We start from the raw sequence: 11,503 nt of genomic DNA on the forward strand, positions 1-11,503 counted from the left end.
CCATGTCATCTTAAGGAGGGCTAATTGTTACTATATAGCATCATCAGTGCAAATGGGGCATCATGTCTCAGTATAAAGATTATAAACTGACTTGCCACAGAAGACAACGGGAAACTTAAGGGATACAATAACAATGGAGAGAACCTATTGAGGTTTTTTTTTTTGAGGTGGGGAGGGGAGAAGGGGAAGGGATGCCTTGCAAAAAAAAGAAAGGATCCCCTTATTAAAATATTTTTTTATCTAAATTGCCTAGCACACTATTGGTACTATTAAATTAATGCTACATTATACACTTTTTAGCCCTGCAGGAACATGACTTAGTTCTTTCATGAAGTGATTCAAAACATTTCTTATCCTAATTACATGTCTGCCTAGGGCTAATTTAATTAGATACAGAAATTTTTTTAGCACATACTTTCATTTCATAATTTTGGTTTGATGTAGAGATGAGTTTACCATTCGTACAGTATTGAAAAAGGTTTGGTGAGTCAGACAGAACTTGACTAAAATCTGAATGTGTGTCTGCCTCAAATTCTTTACTTTTCAACTCAGCTGCTATAAATACTCCTCCCAGCCATAAACACAGAGAGCAGCTGCCCAGCCCTCAAGTCACACTGGTCTCTGCATTTGTATATTTACAGCAGAGAGGATTAACTTGGAGACAAAGCTAAAGCTATGCATGTTTCACAGTTTAAGGTCTTTCAAGTTTTAATTAATTTAAATAAGAGGGTTATTAAATGTTTTGCACATGCATGTTTTCAGTTCATCAGAATCAAAAAATTGCCAGGCTGCAGCCACAACCATTTTCTGTTACATCCCAGTTTGAAACAATGGGTATTCTCATGTAGTTTCACACAAGGCAACAGATGAGGTTAAAACACCATTTGTGCAACTCAAATGTGTTTATTTTTAACATATAGTTTAAGAGAATGATGCTGCCATGTTTAATGGAAATGGGATGTTAAATTTTTAGCTAGCAAGTCATTTTTAGCTAGCAGCTCTGAAGACATACTAATTATTTTATAGTAAGGTTTCTTTTGGAGAGCCTCCAAATATTTCATTGTTTAAGCATCTTCTATCAGCTAAAGGTAATAGTAAGAACTCCAGAAAACTCAATATGATATCCACAAACCTGGGCCAATGAAGCAGCAATTGTTAGATGCCATTACTCTGAAGCTGAGATTGTTTAAAAGCATTTGGGGAAGCGGCTGGAAATCAAAGTAGAGATTGAAATGACAAATTTGTTAGTAGGCCATGCAAGTTAACAGATGTATTTAAAAACAATTCAAACTGAAACAAGGGTAAATATTAAAAAGCGAAGTTAGTTTTATCCTTTAAACTGGTTTAGAGCTAGCTGGTGTATCTTGTGGAATGATGTTATTATACCAGACAAAGAACAGAATCTGATGCATCGTTCTCATTAGCAGGGAAACCACTGGGAGCAAACCAAGTGGCCCATGCAGACAAGTACAGTGCACTGAATATTAAGAAACACTATTTCACTAGGAGAGTGAAACATAGGAATGGGTTACCTGCGGAAGTAGAGGAACCTCCTTCCTTAGAAGTTTTTAAGGCCCAGCTTGACAAAGCCCTAGCTGGGATGATTTAGTTGGGGTTGGTCCTGCTCTGAGCAGAGGGCTGGACTAGAAGACTTCCTGAGGTCTCTTCCAACCCTGATATTCTATGATTTTATCGTATCCAAGCACGTTAGGTTGGAGGGAGCGGCACCCTCCCCATTCAGGCCTCCAAGCTGTCTACAACACGTTACTTTGCAGCAAGATGGTGGCGGCTGTGAAAGACTAAGGAGAAAAAACCCTGGGACGCCCTAGTTTGGGGTGGTGCCGAACTCCTCAGTACCGGACGCGAGGCGCCGAGCAGAGAAGTAGCGCAGTCCTGCCAGGGGCTTAGGGGCAAGGGACTGGAGACCAGAGCGTGACAAAGCATCGGCCCAAGAGGGAGCCCCTCCCCGCAGACCCGCTCAGGTAGGCCGTAATGCTGTGAGTCCGCCGGCCATGACGGCTCCTCGACAAGTCAACAGAGGCCGGACCTGCGACCCTCGCCGCATACAAAAGGGGGGGTGGGAGAGAAGAGAAAGGAAAATGGCGGCTGCTCCCCCCCCCCACACACACACAAAGGAAGAGAGGCCTGCGCTCCCTCCCGGGCGGGGCTGACTGCGCGCTGCATGCCGGGACCTGTAGTTCGTCCCCGTTCCAGCCCCGCAGCTACCCACACTCCGTTCCCAAGAGCCCTCGGCGGACCCCTCATAGAGCACCTTGGAACGTATCGTCCTCCTCGCGCCCAGGCCCCACTATCCAGCACCGCCCAGGCCTCCATCCCCCAGCAGCCCTCGCAGGCTGCCCCGCCTAGTGGCTGTGGGGAATTGTAGCACTGAACCTGCCTAGGCTCCCGGCCCCACGCAGCTCGAACTACACCCCCAGCAGTCCCCGCGGCGGGCCGCCGCCCACTGCACGCTGGGACTTGTAGTGTTCTCGCTACTCAGGCCCCATCATCGGCCCACAACCCCCGGGACTCCCGCGGCGGCCGCGGCCTACCGCGCCAGGCCCCATCAGCCTATCCGCGCCTCACCACAGGAAGGGCGGGGGAGGGGCTCCGCCAGCTCGGGACCGTTGGACGGAGGAGACGATGGAGACGCCGGCTCTCAGGCCACCTCTGCCCCTCCCGCCGCCCCTCGGAGCTCACAGAGCCCGACCAGGCGCGTGCCGGCGCTCCAGGGCCGCTCCTCGGGCCGCACTTACCCCAACAGCTCAGCGCCCCCGCTCCAGCGCCGCCATGAGCAGCACGGCACAGCACGTAGGAATAAATCCCAGCCTCTCGCGAGAGACCCGTGGGGAGGGGCTGGCAACGGAGACAGGACGCGCGTGCGCGCGAGGAACCCGACTCACGGAATGAGGGGAATGCGCAAGCTCATAAAAGCCCCTCTCCGCTGGGGACAGTGCGCATGCGCGCATCCCCCCCCTCTCCCGGGGCAGGGGGCAATGTGCGCCTGTGCGAGAAGCGAAGCCAACGGGCGAGGCGTTAGGGCCCTAAGCCCGTGACAACAACTAGTGGTCGCGCGTGCGCAGCCCCGAGGGTTCCGTGTGCTCAGGCCGCTGCTAGGGGGCGCGGCCGAGGGACCCCTGGGCCAGCCCGCAAGGCGAGAAGCGGCGGCGCCCCCTCGTGGCGGCACGGGACTCGGGAAAGGCAAAACAACACGTGTTTCCACGTGCGGGGCGTGTCTCGGCTGAGTGGCAGACACGCTGCCGGTATGGGCACGCCGGCCCGTCTGCATCCCGCACCAAGCACGCATAGGAAGGCAGGGCTGGTGTGTTTTACACCAGCTCAAGACTCGCGCCAACAGGCTTAAACCAGCATTAGCTCTATATTATGGCTTCCAGCTGTGCTCACAGCAATGAAGTTAATCAGTCTAGTTTTGCTTTTCTAGAAAAGAAGAGTCAGCTGCAGTTGTGTAATCTCTTATTTTTAACAGCATTCAGTTCTAAGCCTTTGAAAATTATTTACAGTAACTTACAAAGCCACTGAGTGCTCTACTATCCAGGATGAAAGTACTATTTCAAAATAGCCTTTCAGTGTCAGTCATGAGATGTTAAAGTGCAGATCTTGTCCTATGCAATAGATCTATTCCTGGACATGCCCATACTGTGCTACAGGCAGCTGTTCTACTTTTTTGGTTTGTTAACAAGGACAGGAGAAGCAGCACAGCAATTAAAATGCAGGATTCCTTTGCTCCCATAACAGTTTGAAATAACTCCAAGAAATGAAGCATCAGAAAGAAACCAAAGATTCTGATGCTGCATGAATTTGCCCTGTTACTCTGTTAAGGGTCAGAAAAGTTCGGTCCTGAAAAGTGTGTGTGTGTGGGGGGGGGGAACTAAACAAAATTATTAGGAATAGAAATAAGTATTTGATAGCTGTTCTTTACAAGTTTTTTCAGTTAGGTCCTACTTTGTCTGAAGAGACATTTCAAAGTTTTGGGAGAAGGGGTTGTATCCTTTCTCTCCATGGATTACAGTGCTAAGTAGAAAGCAACAGGAAGAACAAAGTGGTCTTTCAGATGTGGATTGCCCATGTAATCTTGTGTTGACAGGGAGGGGAAGCAGGGCTTTTCCATTGTTGGCGCCCAGTTACAGAACTTCCACTGCCAATAGCCATAAGAGCACTTCACTCTTACAGCAAAGCTACAGTAGGGGAGTATATGATCTCATACAATATAAACATATGTAATTTTACCAATTCACAGCCCTGGTATTACAGTAAAACTCATCATGTGCTAGAGGTTACATGGAGACATAGGAATACAGGCCTGTGCCCCAGAGAGCTTGCAATGTAAAAGCACTCAGAGCACGTTCCTCAGTCAAACCTGACAGACAGCTGGAATTCTTCAGGAGATATTGCTACAGATACAATATGTCATCCTCGCATAGAAATCAAAGGCCACATTAGTGGAACTGTATCAGGTGGTAGCCGTGTTAGTATGTATCTACCAAAAAAACAAGGAGGCCCATGGCATCTAAGAACTGGGTTTTTTACCCAAGAAAGCTTAAGCCCAAATAAATCTGTTAGACTTTAAGGTGGCACCAGATTCCTTGTTGTATTAGTGGAACTAACTCCTTTTTTCTCTTTTCTCATGCAAACTGGATGTTTATGCACAGAGCACTCACTTTTGTTTTGCCTCTGTTGTAACTTCAATAGTCAAAGTAATTATATTGCATGGGGTTACAAGTGTTGGTAGATAGCCATCTATACAAAGCACAGTCACATGGTAATACTTTGAGATTTATTTCAAGAAAAATAAAAAGCCAATATACATACTTGATAAACCTGAGACGTAAAGAAAACTGTTTCAAGTCAGCTGACCAATTACAGCAGGCAAATGAGAATTATCTTAGCACACCACAGTAACACTAATTTATTTATAGTATCTCATCCCTTAGAATATTTACAGTATAAATCAGAATCAAACAAACTGAGCACATATCTGCTCATTACAGGAACTCATTTGACACTGAAAGTGGCACTGATGGCATATTTAAAGGCATAAAGCTATGACTGGTGCTAAGGAAGTTTCTACTAAACTTGAAGCAGTTTCTACTAATTAGTCTATGTCTGTATAGCACAGAGTAGCAGCAGTTTGTGTGTCAATTCCACATTCTGTATTCAGGATCCCAGTTCCTGGTGGTTGCAGTATGGTCATACAGGACGTGGAAAGGTGCCAAATTATTCTTCAGCACTTCCACAAGATAAATTGTGGGAAGTGAAGCAACACGGAGGTATTTTGCTCTTGGACTGAAGTTCAGGTGCTGTGATGAAAGGTTGGATTTTCAACAGTAAGGGATCTAATTCACTGACTTCATTGGGAGTTAAGTACCCTTACGCTCTTCTGAAAATCCCTCCAACAGCAATAAGTCACACTCAACAATACATTTAGGCTCTCAGATTCTACAGTGAACATTTACTTTTAGAAAGGTGGAATAGCAGAAGTACTCATTAAAACAGCACCCTCAACTCCTCTTCCTAGTAAGGATTTCAATGATGACTTTCTGAGAAGGTGACTGCTGCTCAGCTTCCAATTCCTTAAACTCCACATCTTAATCAAGCTGCTGTACAAACCAGTGTGGTGTCATGAGGTGGAATGCATTTACGCCAATCTCACAGCACACATTAACATAAAAGCAAGATCCATGATAAATAATCACTCTGTTTGCATCTCTACACTGAAGCACTATGATAAAAATGACCTTGAGGTCGCCCAGCCATGAGAAGAATGCAGAAAATTGCTGTCTGATCTCAAAGCACTAAGTTATTTCATTTATTCTTCAACTGAGATGGAAGAAAGGAGAAGAGAATTTTTCTCCCATTATTTTCCTTTCCAGAAAGCCCTTGTCTCTACCCAACTCACACTTGCCAAAGATGTCCTGGTGTGAGGGAAGGAATTCTCTCCCAATCAAAAACACACAGCCTATATCCGTGTCCAACAAAACCCTCACTCACAGAAGAGGATGAAGTAATAACTACACTCTTCTTGCAACTGAGACATTTAGTATTAATTCATGAAAAGAAATCTTTTGAATACTTGCTAACAAGGATAGAAAGCCTGCAGTTAAAAACTGATCGTTTCTGGATTAAGAGTGATGCCTTTTAAACATTACCTAGTTTTCTGGGCTTTGGGTGTGTTCACTTCTTCCAACACAAGAGCTAGAAAACACGCTAAACTACAGCTCTGCCATTCTCTGGGCTGTTTACAATAAAAAGCAGAGGGTCTGTATGTAAGTGACATTGTTAACCCAGCCAAATGCTGTTTGGAGAATTATTTAAAGCAAAATTAAATGTCTGATGTTTAATATTTACAAGACAACTACTCCAATAAATGCTTTCACTCATATCTATTAGATAAAAAAAAATATCACAACTTGTAAAATGCTCTGTAACCACCGATGAAGTAAGAATGCTAAAGTGGATTTGAATTGCTGCCTACAGAATTAGATGTCTCCCATTGGGGCTGATCCAGAAACATTCTTCATGAGAGGAAACAAACAATTGCAAGGAGTATAGCTGCATAAATACCTCATTGTTAAGCTGCTGTATACTGTTAAGATTGAGCAGCAATGCAAACCATTGCCATCAGAGGGTGACATCTGACAGGGATATCAGGAAACACATGAAGTAATAAAACATAACTAAGATAAAACGTTTTTCTGTACAGTGGTTGATTTCCATAGAGTTTTAAAAGTCAAGAGTTTGGGGGGGGAGAGAGAGAGAGAGAGAGAGTTATTTTGTGGCTTGAGATGCAATGTCAGGCAGCTCCTCTCGCCTCATCTCGATAGTTTCTTTGCTGATGGATAACAGCTCCCGCAGCTCTTTATTTTCAAGCTGCAAAATCGACATTTTGGCTAGAACAGAAATGAACTAATTCATAATTAAATGACAGTACTATATAGCTCTAAAATACTGAAATTGTACAGTGAGGAACATCTCTGCACTGGCAGAGAGGGGAACTAAATTCTTTTAATTCTACACATACAGAGCCCCCTCCCCCCCACACACACACACACCACAGAAGAACCTTGGGTGAATGGAGAGGCATAGTGGCTGTGCTTTTTATTCCACTTTTAAATGTTTTATTTTGGTCCCCAGACACAAAAATAGTGAGCACAGATGGGGTATCCCTCTGTCTCTTACTTTCTGCTCTCCATGAATCGAAGAAGCATTTCAGAACAGGATTAGTGCATACTATACAAAACAGCAGCATCTATGAAGTAAAATCCTAGTTGCTGACTGCTACAGAAATATTAAATATAGAAAGACGTGTCTTTCTAAAGTTGTTTGCTATTTGGTGTGTTTTTTCTAACATTTACTTACTGTATGCAAAATTTAAAGAGATTGTTAGGATTTCCCTTTAAAAAGCCAGCCTGGGTCATATCCCTCTATGAAGTAGAAAAGATCTCTCTGAATCAGTCAATATCCCAAGACCTAGATTTACCCTTAGTGAGTACGAGTAGGCAACAGGTCCATCTCACAGCCAACTTCAAAGTCACAGCAAAGTCTTACCTCCAACTGGGCTAGTTTTTCCTGAATTTTACAGAATTGATCATCATCCACCTGAACAGCTTTTCTCATTGCTTCCCCCATCTCACAGATTCTGTCTACGTGACTCTCAATTTCCTGCAAATACATTGAAGCAGGTCAATATTATGCTCAGTTCACAGTGACACTGTTTTACATCTTCCAAATACTTTTTCAATAGCTACAAGTAGGACAAATAGTCCTACTTGTTCCTTTTTAAAATATAGATTTTATTAAGTTGAAGTTGGCATGGAACTCTGGGTTATTGTTGCAGAGTTTATAGGAAGTAATGGAAGGTGCAGGAGGTTCCGTGGCTTATGGAATCAGGAAGGATATTTCAGAGCAGAATTGTTTGTGGGGAAGGATATAAAGCAAACAAAGATAAACAATACTGGCAGAGCACAGAGTTTTTGAAGTACAAACTTTATTCCCAACACTTGCCAGAAACAGGTAAAATCATGTAAAAGCAGCAAAGAATCCTGTGGCACCTTATAGACTAACAGACGTTTTGGAGCATGAGCTTTCGTGGGTGAATACCCACTTCCTCAGATGCATGTCGTGCATCTGAGGAAGTGGGTATTCACCCACGAAAGCTCATGCTCCAAAACGTCTGTTAGTCTATAAGGTGCCACAGGATTCTTTGCTGCTTTTACAGATCCAGACTAACACGGCTACCCTCTGATAGGTAAAATCATGAGTACTGCCCTCCCCAACTTACTGAAGAGTGAGCCTCATGCACTTTTAGGACTGGCTCAGCATCCACATCTTTTCTTCCCATTATTAAATGTAACATCTGCTTCCTGTACTTGCTCATGATAAGTTCCAAAGCATCTTGATGTTCCTCCAAGGAAATCCACAACTCTACAACACACAATACAATACAATCATCATGAAACAACAATCTTGAAGGGCACCTTCCTCACTAGTTACATGAGGTTACCTTCCATTATACACATAGACTTAATAAAGGCAAGTTCCTAGCAGGTGTGTAAAATCTCCCACACTTCCTGTTAAATTAAATTACTTTAAAAAGAACATACTGTAAAGTTTTCAAGCAACCCAATATCCCTCTACCTAGAATTGCACATTTAATTACAATCTAGAGACAAATAAACCAATACATTACACTACGATGGAAAAGTTGCTAGGCTCAGGACCCTTATGTTTTATTTATGCAGCAAACATTTTATTCAATATAATAGACTCCAGAGAAGAAATAGCTTTTTCATAGAAAATGGATGCCTTTATTTTCATTGTTCCTGAAGTCATTACAGGTGTTTCCAAAATGCATGTTTCTAAGCTCCCACCTTTAACACACTTTCTTCACAATAAAACCCCATCAAGAAACTTCACTGAAGGGATTCTTTCTTCTGGGACCTTAGTGATAGGGTTAAGAAAGTTCCAAATCTTAATGACTTTCCCTCAGTTATACCACTTAAGAATTATAAGAAGCTACTGGGTAAAATGTAAAGTCATATTTGTTGGTGATGCCTTACCTTTGCACAAACAGTTAAGCACAAGATGCTAGGTATTTTGGTGAATCTGCATTCCTTTCATGTTATGCTGCTCATAGATATATCATTTACTATTCTAAAGGTTCTAGGCATTCAAGTGTGAAGAGCACCCAAGTAGATCTAGACTACTAACCTCTGTTTTCCTGTTGCAAGTCTCTGATCTGTGTGTTTTCTTGCGATAACAAAATGTGAGGTTTGTATTTAGATATGTCCTTCAGATCAGTTGCATCTTCTTGGTACTTGCAAAACAAAGGGATGCTTTTACCAAGGATAACATACATTTGTATAACTCTTTTGCATAGAAGAATGGTGTCTCCTATACTAACCTTTTCTGATAGTGACGTTCCAATCTCCTTCATGGCTGCCACCCGTTTATGGAGGACAGTAGACTGATCAATGAGAGACTCTGCTGCATTATCATGGTCTTTCAGTCTTTCAAGCAAGGTCTTGGCATCTGTTAAGATCTTCTCTATTGTGCAGGTCATAGTGAGCACTGAGAACAAACAGCAGTAGTAGGCACCTGCTTCCCATGTGGGAAACATGCCCTCCTGTGCCGGTGAATTAACAGGAGATTAGCCTCTAACAGGACACGTTTGGGGAGGCCGGGGAATGCCAAGGACGCTATACTGGGGGTGTCTCTCCCCAGACTGCTGTGTAGGGCTTGCCCCTGACCCTGCAGCACAGCTGGGGAACTGCCCTAGCGCTGCTGGCCCCTGGGTTGCCAACTTTGGTTGGATGAATTCCTAGAGGTTTCATCACATAATATTATCTTTAATTAAAGATTAATCTTTTAATTCCTGGAGACTCCAGGACAATCCTGGAGCGTTGGCAACCTACCCCCAACTCCAGCTATCCCCAGCACAGCCCCCCGCCCAGCACAGCTGCACTCGCCCGCCCCCCCAGCACAGCCACACCACAGCGCTGCCACCCCCCGGAACGCCCACCCGCACCCCCAACGCAGCGCGGCTACCCAGGCCGAGCGGGGCGAGATCCGGTCCCGGCCGCAGGGCGCTGAGGCAGTGGCAGGTGCTGCGGCCGGGACCGGGGCCGGGGCCGAGCGCTCACGCGGAGACAGGCAGGGGCTCGGGCGGCTAGCCGAGGCCGCGGCGATGGACGCTACTTAGGCCCCGCCCACGGACGTAGAGCGGACTGGCGGCGGGGCGGGGGCAAAGGAAACCCGGCGCGCGGACACTCACCTCCTCAGCCACCGCTTCCGCGCCCCCACCTGGTCCCGGAGGACCGCGCATGCGTGCTATCTTCCTAGGACGCGTCTTAGCACCCCCGCGGGCTACCGGCATCTGCGCATGCGTAATACCCGCCCCTGGCTTGAGCGCAATTGCGCATGGGCAGATCTTTCCCCAGCCCTTGCTTACGGTGCAGCGGAGGCTCCACGTGGGCGGGATTCTCCCATGATAACTAACCTCCGACCTCACCCCGTGACCCCGGCCCTCCCTGCCGCCTGCGCTGCTGCCCAACCACTCTGGCCTGCGGCTCAGCCCCCACCTATGAGTCCCGGTATCGGGGCTTTTATTTACCTAGCGTGTGCAGAGTCATCCGGCCAAGCCCTCACATCTTCAGTGGCGTGATGCAGGCCAAGTCAGCGGGCAGTCATCGACAATGTGCGGTGGCCTCTCTCTTGTGCCGCAGCTGCACAAAGGGCTGCTATGACGGCCCAGCAATACTGATTGGCTGCACAGAGATCTTGCCCAGTCCGGAACCTGTTCACCAGGGACCATTGGTGATGGGGCAGTTCAAACCCAAGCGGGCAGATTGTGGGGTCGGCGATGAGGGACTGGTTGGGGATTGTAAACAATCCATTCCTCTTGCCAGAGTGTTTCGACCCTAACATCCTGGCACGGTGGATGAGACCATAATGGGCGATGTGACACCAAACTTGCACCTGGTGGTTTAAAAAGGTCACTGTGCAGTGGCAGGCGTGAGTTGGCATGTACGTTCTCCAGTAACTAGCCAGTGGCAATCTTTCATCTGATATGAGGAGGAGCAATATTGCTCAGAACTGGGAGCCATGGGGGAGGAGTTGGACGCAGGGTACTAGAGATGATACGCATGGTGCCATGTAACCGTGTATCCACCAGTTTTGCGTGTGACCAAACTGGTGCGCAGTACTCTACCGCCGAATACAAGATGGCAAGAGTTAACGTCTGCAAAGTTGGAGCACAAGCACCCCAAGACGAACCTGTAAGATTGTTGCACATCTTAACTGCTGTCTTCAGGTGGGCATGGTAACTCAGTGTGTGGTCTAAGGTCACCTAGATAGACTGGTTCTACTTCATTCTTCACCTTCTGACCAGGCGCTGAGCCTGGGCCACTAGGAGCCGGCAGCTGCTGCTGCAGCAGCCCATCGCAGGTGGCTTGTTACAGGCCAAAGCGAGCAACACAAACTAGTT

General features: G+C 46.1%; 2 protein-coding genes across 9 annotated transcripts in view; both read right to left on the minus strand.

Moving 5' to 3' along the window:
* The window catches only part of CSDE1 (cold shock domain containing E1), a 49,439-nt gene extending 46,422 nt beyond the window's left edge, over window positions 1-3,017 (minus strand). Inside the window, exon 1 of one of the 4 annotated variants that reach the window (XM_030561785.1) lies at window positions 2,757-3,017. The gene's annotated coding sequence lies outside the window, so the exon portion shown is untranslated. The remainder of the gene's footprint in view (window positions 1-2,756) is intronic. The other 3 variants (XM_030561786.1, XM_030561789.1, XM_030561787.1) reach the window with 3 other exon arrangements.
* Window positions 3,018-4,776: 1,759 nt separating this feature from the next.
* On the minus strand, window positions 4,777-10,393 carry SIKE1 (suppressor of IKBKE 1). Of its 5 annotated transcripts, none has more exons than XM_030561799.1 (6): window positions 10,292-10,393; window positions 9,422-9,643; window positions 9,229-9,334; window positions 8,300-8,442; window positions 7,567-7,680; window positions 4,777-6,888 (listed from the first exon to the last, which is right to left on the minus strand). In XM_030561799.1, the coding sequence occupies exons 1-6, from the start codon at window positions 10,391-10,393 to the stop codon at window positions 6,787-6,789; spliced, it is 789 nt and encodes a 262-aa protein (XP_030417659.1). In that variant the 3' UTR covers window positions 4,777-6,786. The 5 variants fall into 5 exon arrangements, with proteins under 5 accessions (XP_030417659.1, XP_030417660.1, XP_030417662.1 ...); XM_030561800.1 differs by having other exon boundaries at window positions 4,777-6,908; XM_030561802.1 differs by having other exon boundaries at window positions 9,422-9,588; window positions 10,292-10,380.
* Between the last annotated feature and the right edge of the window lie 1,110 nt (window positions 10,394-11,503).

The sequence above is a fragment of the Gopherus evgoodei genome, chromosome 4 (genome assembly GCF_007399415.2).
Source record: "Gopherus evgoodei ecotype Sinaloan lineage chromosome 4, rGopEvg1_v1.p, whole genome shotgun sequence".
NCBI lineage: Eukaryota > Metazoa > Chordata > Testudines > Testudinidae > Gopherus > Gopherus evgoodei.

Bases quoted from the DNA above. Each gene is read 5' to 3' on its own strand.
- SIKE1 (XM_030561799.1), bottom strand. From the start codon at position 10,393: ATGCCGGTAGCCCGCGGGGGTGCTAAGACGCGTCCTAGGAAGATAGCA. The intron at 8,443-9,228 runs GTTAGTAGTCTA...TGTGTGTTGTAG, and splicing joins CTTGCAACAGGAAAACAGAG to AGTTGTGGATTTCCTTGGAG. The intron at 6,889-7,566 runs GTAAGACTTTGC...TCGATTTTGCAG, and splicing joins AAAAACTAGCCCAGTTGGAG to CTTGAAAATAAAGAGCTGCG.